Source organism: Erinaceus europaeus, chromosome 5, assembly GCF_950295315.1.
Source record: "Erinaceus europaeus chromosome 5, mEriEur2.1, whole genome shotgun sequence".
In the NCBI taxonomy this organism is placed as follows: domain Eukaryota; kingdom Metazoa; phylum Chordata; class Mammalia; order Eulipotyphla; family Erinaceidae; genus Erinaceus; species Erinaceus europaeus.
This window is the reverse complement of record NC_080166.1, coordinates 41,172,123-41,190,515: the sequence shown is the minus strand read 5'-3', so window position 1 is coordinate 41,190,515 and position 18,393 is coordinate 41,172,123. Positions and strand designations below refer to the sequence as shown.

The following is an 18,393-nucleotide window of genomic DNA, read 5'->3' as shown; positions in this document are numbered from 1 at the left end:
TAAAAAAATTTTGTTCTGGGGGCTGGGTGGTGACACACCTGGTTGAGCGCATGTATTACACTGCACAATGACCCGGGTTGGAGCGCCCGGTCCCTACCTGAAGGGGGAGAGCTTTACGAGTGGTGAAGCAGGGCTGCAGGTGTCTCTCTGTCTCTTTCCCTTCTATCACGCCCTCCCTCTTGATTTCTGTCTCTATCCAGTAAATAAAGATTTTTTTAAAGTATAAAATCTAAAAAGAAAGTTTTAAAAAATTTTTTGTTCTATTTTATTTTTCTTATATTTATAGGACAGAGAGAAGTGCAGAGGGCAAGGGTAGTTAGAGAGGGAGAGAGAAAGAGAGACATCTGCAGCAGTGCTTCACCACTCATGAAACTTTCCCTTACAGGTGGGGACCAAGGGCTTGAACCTGGGCCCTTGTGCATGGTAATGTGTGTACTCAGCCAAATTCACTGCCACTTGAACCCTCAGCACAGTTACTCCTAATTGTGGGAAATGAGATATAGAATCCCCTGGTTGTGACTGAAATAATTTGCTTTTTTAAAACATTTATTTATTTATTCCCTTTTGTTGGCCTTGTTTTATTTTTGAAGAGCAACAGAAGGGAATAAATAAATATTTTTTAAAAAACTGGATTTCTATCAATTCACTTAAACCTAACTATGAATAGCAAGAGTAGTGATATGCTGGTACATGAGCTCTTCAAAAAGGCAAAAAGCCCTCATTTATATCATTTTCTAATTTCTGTGCTTTGGGGGGGGGAGTAGCTAGAGTTTTTTTTTCCTTTTGTTGCCCTTATTGTTTTATTGTTCTAGTTATTATTGTTGTTATTGATGTCGTCGTTGTTGGGTAGGGCAGAGAGAGAAATGGAGGAGGGGAAGACAAGGGGAGAGAAAGACACCTGCAGACCTGCTTCACCGCCTGTGAAGCGACTCCCCTGCAGGTGGGGAGCCTGGGCTGTAACCGGTATCCCTACTCTAATCTTTGCGCTTTGCACCACGTGCGCTTAACCCACTGCGCTACCGCCTGACCCCCGATTTCTGTGTTTCAAAAGGATAGAACTAATCTTGAGGGAGTTGGGCAGTAGCTCAGCGGGTTAAGCGCACGTGGCACAAAATGCAAGGACCGCCATAAGGATCCTGGATCTAGCCCCCAGCTCCCCACCTGTAGGGGAGCCGCTTCACAAGCAGTGAAGCAGGTCTACAGGTGTCTTTCTCTCCCCCTCTCTGTCTTCTTCTCTTCTCTTCATTTCTCTCGATCCCGTCCTGTCCAACAACGACTACATCAATAACAATAATAACTACAACAACAGCAAGGGCGACAAAAAGGAAATAAATAAATAAATGAATTAAATATTTTTTAAAAAGATCTGAGGGGGTCGGGCGGTGGCTCAGCAAGTTAAGCGCACGTGGTGCAAAAGGCAAGGACCGGAGTAGGGATCCCAGTTCGAGCCCCTGGCTCCCCACCTGCAGGGGAGTCACTTCAGGGCCGTGAGGCAGGTCTGCAGGTATCTATCTTTGTTTCCCCCTCTCTGTCTTCCCCTCCTCTCTCCATTTCTCTCTGTCCTATCCAACAACGAACGACATCAACAATAACAATAATAACCACAACAAGGCTACAACAATAAGGGCAACAAAAGGGGGAAAAATGGCCTCTAGGAGCAGTGGGTTCATGGTGCAGGCACTGAGCCCCAGCAATAATCCTGGAGATTAAAAAAAAAAAAAAAAAAAAAAACTGATCTTGAAAGTTAAATATTGGAATAACATTAAAAATAAAGATCAAATAAAGAGTAGAAAAGAAATAGTTCAAGAAAGTTTTCTACTATGGAAGGACAGAACTTTCTAGACTGAAAGGGGTTGTCAAATGACTAATTATCAAAGGAAGAGAGTATGTCATTGTGATATTTCAGAATATACAGCAAAATATTAATCTTAAATATTTCTGGACATGAAAAATTATGTCATGTACCAAGAATCTGAAATTTAAATTGCTTGGCTTCTTAGCATCAACAGTGGATGTGATAAAGAGCAACATTCTTCAAATTTCAGGGATGGGAATTTTTTTTTAATATTTATTTTTATTTATTCCCTTTTGTTGTCTTTGTTTTATTGTGTAGTTATTGTTGTTGTGTTATTGCTGTCGTCGTTGTTGGATAGGACAAAGAGAAATGGAGAGAGGAGGGAAAGACAGAGAGGGGAAGAAAAAGATAGACACCTGCAGACCTGCTTCACTGCCTGTGAAGCGACTCACCTGCAGATCAGGAGCCAGGGGCTCGAACCGGGATCTTTACGCTGGTCCTTGGGCTTTGCGCCACCTGCGCTTAGGGGATGGGAATTATTACCAACCTAAACACACTCAAGCTACCAATTAAATGCTATTAGAATAAAGATATTTTCAGATTTACAAAATCTCAAAAGAGGACTTTTTGGGGAAAACTGTGAAAAATAATTCAAAGAAACTGAGCGAGAAAATGAATGAAAGGGAATTGGGCGGTAGCGCAGCGGGTTAAGAATTTACGTATTGGGTGGTCGGGCGGTGGCGCAGTGGGTTAAGCGCATGTGGCACAAAGCACAAGGACCGGTGTAAGGATCCTGGTTCAAGCCCCCAGCTCCCCACCTGCAGGGGAGTCGCTTTACAGGCGGTGAAGCAGATCTGTAGGTGTCTACCTTTCTCTCCCCCTCTCTGTCTTCCCCTCCTCTCTCCATTTCTCTCTGTCCTATCCAACAATGAACGACATCAACAATAACAATAATAAACACAACAATGGCAACAAAAGGGGGAAATGGCCTCCAGGAGCAATGGGTTCAAGGTGCAGGTACTGAGCCCCAGCAATAACCCTGGAGGCAAAAAAAAAAAGAATTTACGTATTTATGTAGTTCAGTAGTTGTAGAAGAACACTTGAACTAGATATTTGATGACTTCAGATTTAGTATATACTTGATACCTAACCTAGAACCTTGAAGGACTCTGTTCCCAGTAAAGTTATCTGCAGGCTTCTCATACATAAGAGTCATCGTGCAAGGGCATCTAGCATGCAGTGGCACCTGAATTAGATTGACTCTGATACGGATGTGGAGAATGAGTAACTTACTGAGAAAGTTTTTTAGATGCTGATACAAGTTCTAGAATATTTAAGATTCAGTTACTGACTCCTGTATCCTAAAGCTGTTTACTCATGCACCCCACTGTTTGACCTGTTTCCTGCTGAATCAACTCCTTTGTAACCTAAAATTCTTGGTGTATTGTAAAACTTGCTGTAAAAGACCCATATAAGAGGGTGCTCCATTGTCCGTCCCCCTCCTTTAGGGGTACATGTTCAGTGGAGACCCCTTTAGGGTCTCAGTCAGACACATAGTTCGTTTCTGAGTAATCTTTAGAGTTCATGTATCACCCTGTCCTGCGGCTGGACAGCACAAATAGTGACTAATGAAACCCCTGGGATGATGGTAAGAGAAGGTCCCATAGTGACATATTTGTGTGTCAGCTATGGAAATCAATTCAGTTGAGAGAAGGACACAGTGCTCCAGGCGAGATGTTAGCAAGAAGATAGAAACTAAGCAATTCCTGAGGTAGTTGAGCAAATCAAGAGGCTATTTAGACTACTTAGAGGCAGGCTGCAAGTTGCTAAATAACTAGTCAGGAAAAGTGTTTTGAGGAGAGTAAATTCTGCATTACATGGCTCAGCTGAATATGTTTATATATTATCTAAACATCAATTATTGTATATTGTTCTTTCCAAAATAATGGTTTAGTTACCTAGAATTGAAAATTTCCCGTGGTCCAGGAGGTGTGCAGTGTATAAAGCTTTGGACTCTCAAGCATGAGGTCCCGAGTTTGATCCCCGGCAGCACCTGTGCCAGAGTGATGTCTGGTTCTTTCTCTCTCCTCCTATCTTTCTCATAAATAAATAAAATCTTTAAAAAAAAAAAAGAAAAGAAAAATTCCCAGAAGGTTGAAAGAGAATGAAATTTTCTGGAGTCAGGCAGTGGCGCACCTAGTTAAGTGCATAGATTACGGTGTGCAAGGACACAAGTTTACACCTACAGGTGTAAAACCAAGAATCTGAACAAAAGACAAGACACCTGGGATGCTAGAAAACAGAGTTGACAAAATAATGATTCACACTATGCATACAAGGACTAAAAGATGGGCAGAGGTCATAAAGGTTTAAAGTTGTCAGGACTTTTACAAACACCAGAAGCTGGCTTTAAATCTGCCAGGGCTTTTACAAACACCAGCAGGATGAGGGGCTTAGATGTAGGATTCATGTGTGGCTTAAAGGAGCCTGGTACAAGCAGCAGTTGCCATTAATTTCTCTACACTAACAGTGCTGCAACTGTCTTTCTGTCTCTCTCCCTCTCCCCTCTCAGTTTCTCTCTGGCTCTGTCCAATAGTAAAATAAACAATTTAAAAAAATTTAAAGAGAGAAAATTAAAAGTTTTGGAATGGGAGCTGGGCAGTAGCACAGCGGGTTAAGTGCACATGGCGCAAAGCAAAAGGACCAGAGTAAGTATCCTGGTTCGAGCCCCGAGGTCCCCACCTGCAGGGGGTTGCCTCGCAAGCAGTGAAGCAGGTCTGCAGGTGTCTTTCTCTCCTTCTCTCTGTTTTCCCCTTCTCTCTCGATTTCTCTGTGTCCTAGCCAACAACAGGTATGACAACAATAATAAAAACTACAACAAATGCAACAACAAGGGCAACAAAATGGAAAAAATGGCATCCAAGAGCAGTTGATTTGTAGTGCAGGCACTGAGCCCCAGTGATAACCTTGGATGCAAAAAAAAAAAAAAAAAAAAGATTTAAAGTTTTAGAATGAAGTGGTATGTATGTGAAGGGAACCACTATTGTTTTCATAGGAAATACTGAGAATTTTTAACTATTTAATCAAGTCCTTGAAAATTAAGCTCTTAGGTATTCAAAAATAGCAGTAAGTTCTTTCCTGTCTATAATTGTATCAGATATCAAAAAACTGAAAAAGACAAAGTGCAATGACCCGGGTAAGGATTCCAGTTCCAGCCCCTGGCTCCTCACCTGCAGGGGAGTCACTTCACAAGCGGTGAAGCAGGTCTGCAGGTATCTTTCTCTCCCCATCTCTGTCGTCCCCTCCTCTCTCCATTTCTTTCTGTCCTACCCAACAACAACAAGGGCAACAAAAGGGACTAAATATTAAAAAAAAAAAAAAAAAAACTGAAAAAGGCACTCAAACAATTTTATGTAGGAATTAGTTTCCTCCCAGAATCTCACTTGAGAGAACATGCACATTTAACCTTGATGAAAATAATTTTTTTAACGTTTTTATATTTTATTTTCCCCTTTGTTGCCTTTATTGTTTTTGCATTGTTGTTGTTATTGATTCCGTCGTTGTTAGATAGGACGGAGAGAGGAGGGGAAGACAGGGGGAGAGAAAGACACCTGCAGACCTGCTTCACCGCCTGTGAAGCGACTCCCCTACAGGTGGGGAGCCGGGGACTTGAACCAGTATTCTTACGCCGGTCCTTGCGCTTTGCGCCACGTGCGCTTAACCCGCTGCTACCGCCCGACTCCTGAAAAAAATTTTTTTTTAATTTTTTTATTATTATTTATTTTTCCTTTTGTTGCCCTTGTTTCGTTGTTGTTGATGTCGTTGTTGTTGGCCAGGACAGAGAGAAATGGAGAGAGGAGGGAAAGACAGAGAGGGGGAGAGAAAGATAGACACCTGCAGACCTGCTTCTCCTCCTGTGAAGCGACTCCCCTGCAGGTGGGGAGCTGGGTCTCATACTGGTATCCTTCCGCCGGTCCTTGCGCTTTGTGCCATGTGCGCTTAACCTGCTGCACTACCGCCAGACCCCCCCAAAAAATTTTTTTTTAAGTTTAAGTAGAACTTTAGGCTGTTAGGGGACCTTGGGGTATACTGTGGGGGTTTTCTTCAATTAATGATTTTTTTTTTTAAGATTTCATTTATTTATTAATGAGAAAGATAGGAGGAGAGAGAAAGAACCAGCTATCACTCTGGCACATGTGCTGTGGTGGATCGAACTCAGGACCTCCTGCTTGAGAGTCCAAAGCTTTATCATTGTGCCACCTCCCGGACCACAATTAATGATTTTTTTTTTTTAATTTCAAGAAGGCTTCACTTTTTTTTTCTTTCTTTTCTTAATATTTATTTTTTTATTCCCTTTTGTTGCCTTCGATGTTTTACTGTTGTAGTTGTTATTGTTATTGATGTTGTCGTTGTTGGATAGGACAGAGAGAAATGGAGAGAGGAGAGGAAGACAGAGAGGGGGAGAGAAAGATAGACACCTGTAGACCTGCTTCACCGCTTGTGAAGCAACTCCCCTACAGGTGAAGAGCCTCCTTATTCCAGTCCTTGCGCTTTGCGCCATGTGCGCTTAACCCGCTGCGCTTAACCCGCTGCGCTGCCGCCAGACTCCCAATTAATGATATTTTTTAAAAGGTTTATTTATTATTTGTATGAGAGGAGAGAGAACTAGAGCCTAACTCTGGCATGATAATGCTAGGTATCAAACTCAGGACCTCATTCTTTCAAGTCTAAGCCTTTATCTACTGTGCCACCTCCAAGACCACAATTGATAGTAATCTTAATTCTTTCTCCTGAAATTCATGTGTAGAGTGAGGGAGACAGTAAAAGTGTTATGCAAAATGACTTTCATCTTCTGGGTCAAATCCCCTGCATCACCATAAGCCAGAGCTGAGTGGTGCTTTGGTGAGGGAGAAGAGGAGGAAGTCATGTATAAGGATACTTACTTGTTGAAGGATGTTACTTGAGGTAGTATTGAATTATACTAATGAGTGAATTCTAAGCAAAACATCAAATTTTCTTTTTCAGATTTTGCTATGGATGTCAGGGGGAGTTGAAAGATCAACATGTAAGTTCTTATGCTTTCTAAATATTAAGCACTATAAAGAAATAATAGGGGGCCGGGTGGTGGTGCACCTGGTTGAGCACACATGTTACAATGGTCAAGGACCCAGGTTCAAGCCCCTGCTCCCCACCTGCAGGGGGAAAGCTTTGCAAGTGGTGAAGCAGGGCTGTAGGTGTCTCTCTGTCTCTTTCCCTCTCTGTCTGCCCCTTTCTCTTGACTTCTGGCTGTCTCTATTCAATAAATAAATAAAGATAATAATTTAAAAAAATTTAAAAACGTGACCTCCCTAAAAAAAAAAAAAGAATGAATGAATAGGATATGGTGTCATAACAAGCTGTCAAATGGGCTATTGAAGAGTAGACTGGTAATTGTAGGCAGGAATAAAATAAACGAGATTTAATGCAATTACTTTGTGATTCTGCATTTCTGTTTTGCTACAAAAGTATTTTAGTAATTAAAACTGCCTTTAGTTTACAATGTAAACAATTTTACTTTGGAAGTATTAAAAGTTTTTTCCTCGGGAGTCTGGCTGTAGCACAGCAGGTTAAGCACAGGTGGCCTCGCAAAGCACAAGGACCGGCGTTAAGGGTCCCGGTTCAGGCCCCTGGCTCCCCACCTGCAGGGGAGTCGCTTCACAAGCAGTGAAGCAGGTCTGCAGGTGTCTATCTTTCTCTCCCCCTCTCTGTCTTCCCCTCCTCTCTCCATTTCTCTTTGTCCTATCCAACAATGATGACAACAACAATAAAATAACAGGGGCAACAAAAGGGAATAAATAAATATTTTTAAAAAGTTTTTTCCTCTACAATTTACTTCACACGCTCTGTCATAGCTTATATTTATTTGTCCGTCCCCTCCCAGCCCCCCCCACCCCCCAGCACTGCTCAGCTCTGTTTAACTGTGGTGCTAGTTCTTATTTTTTTTTATAAATTTATTATTATCTTTATTTATTGGGTAGAGACAGCCAGAAATCGAGAGGGGAGGGGAGATAGAGAGGGAGAGAGACACCTGCAGCCCTGCTTCACCACTTGCAAAGCTTTCCCCCTGCAGGTGGGGACTGGGGGCTCAAACCCAGGTCCTTGTGCACTGTAATATGTGTGCTCAACCAGGTGTGCCATCACCCTGCCCCCTTCTTCTTATGTTTTGACTTTGTCCCCATGTAGTATCAGAAATTATACCTATGGACTCACACACGCAGTGTTGAAACTTCAACTTAAAAGGGGCTTTGACAGTGACATGTAAAGGATTGACTGTGGGATGCTGGGAACAGGTTTAAACAATTCAAGGCTTAGGGGCTGGGTGGTGGCACACCTGGTTGAGTGCACATGTTACAGTGGTCAGGGACCCAGGTTCAAGATAATGCAAAAAAATTTTTTTTTTATTTTAAGGCTATATACAGGGGTGCAGGGCAAATATATAGGTACTGCAAAATAAGCAAAAGTGAGCTTTAGTCATAAAATCATGTGAGGAGATTTTTACATGTGAGGAGAGGAAATTTACATGTGAGGAGAGAAGTCTAGCTAGGAAAATAGGCAAAAGTCCCAAGTCTGAAACAAAGTTACCCAAAATCACCATGTGACAAGACCAGGGTCAATCCGGAGCCACACCAAATGGAGAATGTCATGACGAGGGTAATCCAGGCAAGAGAGTGAGCTGCTGCAAGTCCTTGATTTCGTACTTTCCTTGTCTGTCTGCTCTGCCTCATATGCTAATTGACCCAAACTCCTGTTGGGGTCACAACAGTGCAGGGTCATCACTCTGCTGCTGAGTCACTTCCTGGGCTCTGTCATTGTTTGACTTGTTTGTTAATGCAGCTCCCAGAAACAAACCCAGGGCCTTAAGCATGTGTGATACCATGTGGCATAGCAAATTTCCCAAAGGGGAATTTATATTGGAAAAGCTAATCTCTCTCCCTCTCTCTCTCTCTCTCTCTCTCTCTCTCTCTCTATATATATATATATATATATATATATATATATATGATTTTTTAATATTTATTTTCCCTTTTGTTGCCCTTGGTTTTTTATTGTTATTGATGTCGTTGTTGTTGGATAGGTCAGAGAGAAATGGAGAGAGGAGGGGGAGACAGACGGGGAGAGAAAGACAGACACCTGAAGACTTGCTTCACCACTTGTGAAATGACTCCCCTGCAGGTGGGAAGGAGGGGGGTTGGAACCGGGATCCTTATGCTGGTCCTTGCGCTTTGCGACATGTGCGCTTTACCCGCTGCACTACCGCCCAACTCCTGGAAAAGTTAATCTTTGTTGCAGACTGATTGTGTTTTAACTAAGACTCACTGTGCCCAAGCACATAAAAAATAGTTTCTGCTAATTGATGAATGATTATTCCATTTATTGATGTCTTTTGACTGACAGAAATTCAGCCCAGCACCACATGAGAGTGGCTGTGATCTTTTCTCCTCTCTCTTTCTATCCCTCTCTTGTGTCCCTCCCCCCCATCTCTGTCTTTATATACCTGACATAAAAAAGAATGGAGAACTTGGCTTGGGAGCAATGGACTAAATATACTTGAGGCACTGGCAACCACCAAAAATTAAAGTGAAATAAAATAAAAATAAAATGCAAAGCAACTTGAATGTCTGCTAGTTATGCTGTACTTAACAATCAGAATTTACTTTTAAATTTTACTTTTCTTCATTACAGGTCTATGTTTGCAGTGTGTGTCAAAATGTTTTCTGTGTGGACTGTGATGTTTTCGTTCATGACTCTCTCCACTGCTGCCCTGGATGTATTCATACTATTCCAACTCCTTCAAGTGTTTGATTCCAGCATATAATACACATCAGATGTTTTTTAAAAACTTTGCAACTGAAAATACAATGATTTTTTTTTTCCAGAAGAGACTCCAGTTAATATGAGGAACAATTTGAAAGGACAACCTGATTTAAGAAACTTTTTTTAAGAAAACATTTTTATGACATTTTAAAGTTTTTGTGTCCTGTCACCAGAATGCCTGGAACTCAGTATTACTTAATTCACTTAATTTTTGTGTTCTGTTATTTTGAGTTAAAATGCTTTCAAAGTTGCTATTCTTATTACATTTCATTTACCTGCAATGATCAAATGGTGTTGATTACAAGATAGGGGCCAGGTGGTGGCGCAACTGGTTAATTGCTCACTTTACACTGCAAAAGAACTCAGGTTTAAGCCCCTGGTCCCCACCTAAAGGGAGGAAACCTCACAAGTGGTGAAGCAGTGCTGCAGGTGTCTCTCTCCCTCCTTATCTCCCCCTTTCAACTTTTCTCTGTCTCTATCCAATAATAAATAAATAAATAAATTTAAAAAGAAAAAGGATATTTAAAAAAAACGATTAGAATATTACAAAATGATGCATCCAAAGTTATTTCTGACTGTGATCAAATAGGAGTCTTTTCCAAATTTAAACAGGGGCTGGTTGGTGGCGGACCTGATTGAGCACACACATTACCAATGAACAAAGCACCATCGTTCAAGTTCCCATCTGCGGGGGGAAGCTTCACAAGTGCTGAAGCAATGCTACACGTGTCTTTCTCTGCTCCTCTCTCTCTTTTTTCCCCTCTCAGCTATCAAATGAATACGTTAGTAAATTAAAAATAAATATTTTTAATGTTTTCTTTTATTTATTTATTTATTTATTCCCTTTTGTTGCCCTTGTTGTATTGTTGTTGGATAGGACAGAAAGAAAAGGAGAGAGGAAGGGAAGATAGGGGGAGAGAAAGATAGACATCTGCAGACCTGCTTCACCGCTTGTGAGGTGGAGAGCAAGGGGCTCGAACCAGGATCCTTACTCCGACCCTTGCGCTTTGTGCCACCTGCGCTTAACATGCTGTGCTACTGCCCGACTCCCAATAAATACCTTTAAAAAGGTTTAGGGTCGGGGTAGATAGCATAATCGTTATGCAAAGAGACTCTCATGCCTGAGGCTAGAACACCCCAAGTTCACCCCCCACACCACCATAAACCAGATCTGAGCAGTTCTCTGGTTAAAAAAAATAATAAAGGGAGTCGGGTGGTAGCGCAGCGGGTTAAGCGCATGTGGCAAAGCACAAGGACCGGTTAGGATCCCGGTTCAAGCCCCCCGCTCCCCACCTGCAGGGGAGTCGCTTCACAGGCGGTGAAGCAGGTCTGCAGGTGTCTCTGTCTCTTCCTCTCTATCTCCCCCTTCTCTCTCAATTTCTCTTTGTCTCTATCCAATAACAAATACAAAAAAATTTTAAAAAACATTTAAAAATTAAATTTTTTTAAAAAACTAAGAAATTCATTCACATTCAGAAAAGGCCAAAAAAAAGGAATCACTTCACAAGTGGTGAAGCAGGTCTGCAGGTGTCTATCTTTCTTTCTCTCCCCCTTTCTTGTCTTCCTCTCCTTTCTCTCCATTTCCCTCTGTCCTCGACGACGACATCAATAACAACTACAATAAAACAACAAGGGCAACAAAAGGGAAAATAAATAAATATTTAAAAAGAAAGAAGTCAGGTGGTAGCGCAGCGGGTTAAGCGCATGTGGTACAGAGCGCAAAGACCGGAGTAAGGATCCCGGTTCGAGCCTCAGGCTCCCCACCTGCAGGGGAGTCACTTCCCAAGTGGTGAAGCAGGTCTGCAGGTGTCTATCTTTCTCTCTCCCTCTCTGTCTTCCCCTCCTCTCTCCATTTCTCTCTGTCCTATCTAACAACAGTGACATCAATAACAACTACAATAAAAAACAAGGGCAACAAAATGGAAAATAGATATTAAAAAAAAGTAATGGTCTGGGAGTTGGCACAGTGATAAAGCTTTGGATTCTCAAGCATGAGGTCCTGAGTTCGATCCCCGGCAGCACATGTGCCAGAGTGATGCCTGGTTCTTTCTCTCTCCTCCTGTCTTTCTCATAAATAAAGAATATTTAAAAAAAATTTAAAAAGGAAAGAAAAAACCAGGAAGTCTTTCATCTTCATTAATTTACAACCTTCTAAATGGTCAGCCTATGGCTTAGCTGATAAAGGTGGCATCTGTAAGAGTTGTGTATGGCATCATTACTAAAATAGCCTTCCAAGAAGTGCACAAATTACCTTGTGTAAGGACCTGGCTTTGAGCTTCTGCTCCCTACCTGCAGGAGGGATGCTTCACAAGTGGCGAAGCAGATCTGCAGCTTTCTTTCTCCCTTTTCTCTTTCCCTCTCTGTCCTTTCAAATAAAATAGAAAAAAGAATAGAAAAGAAAAAGGTTTGTTTTGTTTTAAGAAAAAGTTTTTTTTTTAATTTTAGTCTTTATTTATTGATTGGATAGAGACAGTCAGAAATCGAGAGGAAGGGAGAGAAACAGAGAGACACCTGCAGGCACTGCTTCACTACTTGCAAAGCTTTCCCCATGCAGGTGGGGACTGGGGACTCAAACCTAGGTCCTTGCACACTGTAATACATGTGCTTAGCCAGGTGTGCCACCACCTGGCCCCAAGAAAAAGTTTTAAACATTCACTTCACAAGATTACCATGACCACAGTTGGCACCAGTTCATTCAGAAGAAGTTAAAACAGGAACAGTCGGCTGCCAGCAGGTCATCAGGCAGTTAGCAGTGGAAGTGAGCTATTTCACTGGCCTGCATACTACATATTTGGGCTTAAACCTAGTAATATAAGAAACAATTGGGGAGGAAGTCCAGGGGTAGCGCAGCGGGTTATGCGCACATGGCACAAAGCACAAGGACCAGAGCAAGGATCCTGATTCGAGCCCCCGGCTCCCCACCTGCAGGGGAGTCAATTCACAGGCGGTGAAGCAGGTCTGCAGGTGTCTATCTTTCTCTCCCCCTCTCTGTCTTCCCCTCCTCTCTCAATTTCTCTCTGTCCTATCCAACAATGACGACATCAGCAATAATAATAGCTACAACAACAATAAAAAACAAGGGCAACAAAAAGGAAAATAAATAAATATATTAAAAAAAAATAAACAATTGGGGAGTTGGGCAGTAGCGCAGTGGGTTAAGTGCATGTGGTGCAAAGCACAAAGACCAGTGTAAGGATCTTGGTTTGAGCCCTCAGCTCCCCACCTGCCGGGGGGGGGGGGGTCACTTTGCAAGCAGTAAAGCACGTCTGCAGGTGTCTCTGTCTCTCTCCCTCTCTGTCTTCCCCTCCTCTCTCCATTTCTCTCTGTCCCATTGAACAGCAGCAACAACAATGAGAAATAGATGCTGCCAGGAGCAGTGGATTTGCGGTGCAGACACTGAGCCCCAGCGATAACGCTGGAGGCAAAATAAACAAATATTTAAATAAATAAATTTAAATTTCAAAGTTAAAAGAGAAAATTCTGAGACACCAGAAAGGGAGACGGAAGAAGCCTCACCTAGTACAGCACACTACCATGTTCAAGGACCTGGGTTCCAGTTCTCAGTCACCACATGAGACTTTACAAGTGGTTATGCAGTGCTGTGTCTCTCTGAATATTTCTCTCCCCCTCTATAAAAACAAAATGAAGATGTCACCAGGAATGTTTTAATGTGTAAGCAGAAAGCATCAGCAAAAACACCTAGCAGCAAAGACGTTTCTATTTTAATTTATAAAAATTTAACAAGAAAGGAAGATACCAGAAAGATAGAAATTGTCGCTATCAAAGATAAACAACTTGGGTTGGCAAAATAGCCGGTGTCTATCTTTCTTTTTTTTTTTTTTAAGGATTTTAAAAAATATTTCCTTTTTGTTGCCCTTGTTGTTTTTTATTGTTGTTGTAGTTTTATTGTTGTTGTTATTGATGTCAATCTTGGATGGGACATAGAGAAATGGAGAGAGGAGGGCAAGACAGAGAAGGGGAGAGAAAGATAGACACCTGCAGACCTGCTTCACCGCCTGTGAAGCGACTCCCCTGCAGGGGGGGATCTGGGGGCTTGAACCAGGATCCTTACGCCAGTCCTTGGCTTTTTTAAATATATATATATTTATTTATTTTCCCTTTTGTTGCCCTTGTTTTTCATTGTTGTTGTAGTTATTATTGATGTCATCATTGTTAGATAAGACAGAGAGAAATGGAGAGAGGAGGGGAAGACAAAGAGGGGGAGAGAAAGATAGACACCTGCAGACCTGCTTCACCGCCTGTGAAGTGACCCTCCTGCAGGTGGGGAGCCGGGGGCTCAAACTGGGATCCTTAAGCTGTTCCTTGCATTTTGCGCCACATGCACTTAAGCCGCTACACTACTGCCGGACTCCCTCTTTCCTACTATCTCCTCCTCTCTCAATTTCTCTGACTTATCCAATAAAATGGAATAAATGGCTGCCAGGAGCAGTGGACTCAAAGTTCCAAGCCCCAACTATAACCTTGGAGGAGGGAGAGGGAGAAGGAGAGAGACTGGAGTTAGATGGTGGCACATCTGGTTAAGCGCACACACTACAGTCCGCAGGCACCTGGGTTCAAGACCCTAGCCCCCACCTGCAAGGAGAGAGTTTCACAAGTGGTGAAGTTGAGCTGCAGGTGTCTCTCTGTCTCTCTCCCTCTATAAATTCCCCACCCCTCTCAATTTTCTCTCAATAACAGATCAATTAATTTTTTTTACAGATTAATTTTAAAAAGATACTGTGGCTGGAGAAATAACTCACCTTGCATACCTGAGGCTGCTGATTCAATCAATGGCATTTCATATACCAGAATGGTGATTTGCCTTCTCTCTCTCTACTCCCTCAACCTCATGTGAAATAAATAAAATAAATATTTTAATAATCCCATTCACTGAAACAGCTAAGGACACGATGGACTGATACTGAGAACTTCCTAAGGAACCACTGCCCATTGGATTTAACACATCAATGAAAATTTAGCTCATTTCCTTGCATTAGGAACTGCCAGCATTTGGGCTTACAGAATCTTCAGATAAGGGGCTTGAAGGCAACTCAGCCAGCAGAGTGCTCGCTTTTCATGCTCTAGGACATATGTTTAAGTTCCCTGCCACTACACCAGAGCATCACTATGGTGTCCTTTCTCTCCACCTCCCTTGCCCTGTCTCTCACTCTCAAAAGAAAACAAAGAAAGGGTCTGCTAGGAGGGGTGGGATCATGTGGGTGAGAAACCCCCATTGAAAGACCCTGGTGGGCAACCCAGGAGGTACTGAAGAAAATGTGCTGAGGTCTGACCCCTAATCTCACAGAAAGAATTCACCTTGCTGAAACAGACTGAAGAGGAAGCTGGGAACAAGCAGAGCCCTTGCCCACACAGGAAGACATACTCCAGCCTGCACAGACACATCCAACCAGTATTCTCTCTGACTGGATCATAAATCTAAGTCCTTGACTTAAAACACTATACAAGGCCCAGCGGCCTTCTCAGACACCATGCACCCAGCTGGGTTTTCTCAGATCCCAAGGAGATCCTAAGCTCCTAAGCTCCCTGGCTACTTTAGCTGCACAGAAGCTCTCCCCTGGCTAGGACGTTAAAACTATCCTTGGTTGGGGGCCGGCAGGTGGTGCAACGAACTAAGCGCACAGTAAGAATCTCAAGGACCCACACAACGATCCTGGTTCGAGCCTCTGGCTCCCCACCTGCATGGAGGCTTGCTTCACAAGTGGTGAAGCAGATCTGTAGGTGTCTATCTTTCTCTCCCCCTCTGCTCTCAATTTCTCTCTGTCCTATTCAAAAAAATTGGGGAAAAAAAATGGCCACAGGAGTAGTGGTGCTGCAGGCACTAAGCCCTAGTGATAAAATAAGTGTGTATGTGTGTGTGTGGCGGGGAGCATAAAAATAAATAAAAAGGGAGTCAGGCGGTAGCGCAGTGGGTTAAGCACACATGGCGTGAAGCATAAGGACCAGCTCCCCACCTGCAGGGAAGTCGCTTCACAGGCGGTGAAGCAGGTCTGCAGGTGTCTATCTTTCTCTCTCCCTCTCTGTCTTCCCCTCCGCTCTCCATTTCTCTCTGTCCTATCCAACGACAATAACAATAATATTAACAACAACAAGGGGAACAAAAGGGAAAAAATGGCCTCCAGGAGTAGTGGATTGATTCGTAGTACAGACACCGACCCTCTCTCATCACTCCTGAAAGCCATTATTTCCTTTCCTATTTTATTTGATAGGACAGAGGGAAATTGGGAGTAGAGTAATTAAAAAATAAAAAGACTTCAGGAGTGACTGGCTTGGAGTTTAAATAATAGGTTTATTACATGACGTTTATTTAGGTACTGAATGGTATTATTTAGGTACAGCAAAATAGACAACAGGACAGAGATAAGAGTAGGCTGGGCCCATGAGTCCATAAATTAGTTGGCAGAGTTTGGCTACGTGTGTTCAGTCTCCTGGGTGAGGGAGGAGCAGGCTCCAAGAGTGCACAGAAAGAGATAGAGTTCCTACAGGAGTTTAAATCACTTGGTTCCTTTAGCCTGCCATCAGCCCTATGCTAATTATGTTTATCAACCTCAGCTGTGTGCTGACTACATCACAAAATCCTATTAACTTGCCTACCTGAGGCTGCTGATCTGCTTCACCACCTGTGAAGTGACTACCCTGCAGGTGGAGAGCCTGGAGCTCGAGCCGGGAACCTGGATCCTTTTTTTTTTTTTTTTTAAGATTTTATTTATTTATGAGAAAGATAGGTGGAGAGAAAGAACCAGATATCACTATGGGACATGTAATGCTGGGGATGGAACTCAGGACCTCATGCTTGAGAGTGCAAAGCTCTATCACTGCGCCATCTCCCGGACCACAAGCGAACCCGGATCCTTACCGCTTTAGGTATTCTAATCTGTGAATACTGATCCTTCCTGCTAGGGATGGGATTCCTCAAGTAGCTAAACTCACCATCCTCCAGTGTCATCATCTTCAGTGTCTCTGAATTCCCTGATTTACCCTCAGATAATCTGTTTCAGTTTGTATAAATGTGACTATTACTCAATGTAATGCCTTTTTGGTACAAAATGTCTATAAAAGGGGCTGGGTGGTGGCGCATCTGGTTGAACACATATGTTACAATGTGCAAGGATCTGGGTTTGAGCCCCTGGTCCCCACCTACAGGGGGAAAGTTTTGCAAGTGGTGAAGCACTGTTGCACCACCTTCCCTATCAATTTCTGGCTGTTTCTATCCAATAAACAAAATAAAGATAAAAGTTTTTAATAACATCTGTCCCTTTAAAAATACTCTTGCATCAAACCTGGGTCCTTGCACATTATAACGTATGTGCTCAACCAGATGCACCACCACCCAGCCCTTTTTATAGACATTTTGTACCCAAAAGGCTTGAGTAATATCACTTCTTCTTCTTTGCTATTATTCCTTCTTGTGTTCTGTAGATATAGGTTCCTTCTGGTCAGATTTGGAAAAAAAGAGATGAGTTCCTATTGGTGAATATATATACTCCTCAAATGTGTGCTTTTTCTAAAATTTTTTTTATATTTATTTTCCCTTTTGTTGCCCTTGTTCTTTTTTTATTGTTGTTGTAGTTATTATTGTTATTGATGTCATCATTGTTGGATATGACAGAAAGAAATGGAGAGAGGAGCGGAAGACAGGGGGGAAAGACAGACACCTGCTGACCTGCTTCACTGCTTGTGAAGTGACTCCCCTGTAGGTGGGGAGCTGGGGGCTCAAACCTGGATCCTTACTGGGGTCCTTGTGCTTTGCGCCACGTGCACTTAACCCAAAGTGCCACCGCCCAACTCCCTATGTGCTCTTTTTTTAAATTATTATTTTTTTTTAAATATGGAGTCTTAAAAATATTTAATTATTCCCTTTTGTTTTTTATTGTTGAAGTTATTATTGTTATTGATGTCGTTTATTGTTGGATAGGACAGAGAGAAATGGAGAGAGGAGGGGAAGACAGAGAGGAGAGAAAGATAAGACAACTGCAGACCTGCTTCACCGCCTGCAGGTGGGGAGCTCAAACTGGTCCCCTTTGCATCATGGTGCGCTTAACCTACTGCGCTACCGCCCTACTCCCTTATTATTTTTTAAAGATTTTATTTATTTATTTATTTATGAGAAAGATAGGAGAGAGAAAGAAAGAACCAGATATCACTCTGGTACATGTGCTACCGGGGATTGAACTCAGGACCTCATGCTTAAGAGTCCAGTGCCTTAGTCACTGTGCCACCTCCCGGACCACTATTTTTAAAAGATTTTATTTATTCATGAGAAAGAGAAAAGAGAAAATACCAGACATCACTCTGGAACATGTGCTGCTGGGGACTGAACGGATCTCCTGCTTGAGAGTCCAATGCTTTATCCACTGCACCACCTCCCGGACCAAAAATGTGTGTTCTCAGTAACAGTGTTTCAGGCATGTGGCCACATACTCTCTATATACTTTAATTGAAGATTAACACAGAGATGACACCCACAGCACTGCTCTACTGCTTGTGAAGCTTGCCCCCTGCAGGTGGGGACCAAAAGAGCTTGAACCTCTTTTTAATCATTTTATGGGTAGGGGGTGTTAATGGATAACGGTTGTTGAAACTTGGGTACAAGTTCTCATTTCCCCTTCATAGGTGTCTGCAGCAACATCCCTTTTTTCTTTCTTCCTTTTTTGTTGCCCTTGTTGTTTTATTGTTGTAGTTACTATTGTTGTCATTGTTGTTTGGATAAGAGAGAAATGGAGAGA

At 42.5% G+C, this 18,393-nt stretch overlaps 1 protein-coding gene across 4 annotated transcripts in view; it reads left to right on the top strand.

Moving 5' to 3' along the window:
- The window catches only part of LOC103120788 (general transcription factor IIH subunit 2), a 50,566-nt gene extending 40,418 nt beyond the window's left edge, over nt 1-10,148 (top strand). For all 4 annotated transcript variants that reach the window (XM_060191252.1, XM_060191251.1, XM_060191254.1 and 1 more), the window contains 2 exons: nt 6,821-6,860; nt 9,518-10,148. In XM_060191252.1, the coding sequence (XP_060047235.1) occupies nt 6,821-6,860; nt 9,518-9,637 (160 nt within the window). In that variant the 3' untranslated portion in view covers nt 9,638-10,148. The remainder of the gene's footprint in view (nt 1-6,820; nt 6,861-9,517) is intronic.
- The last annotated feature ends 8,245 nt before the right edge of the window (nt 10,149-18,393 follow it).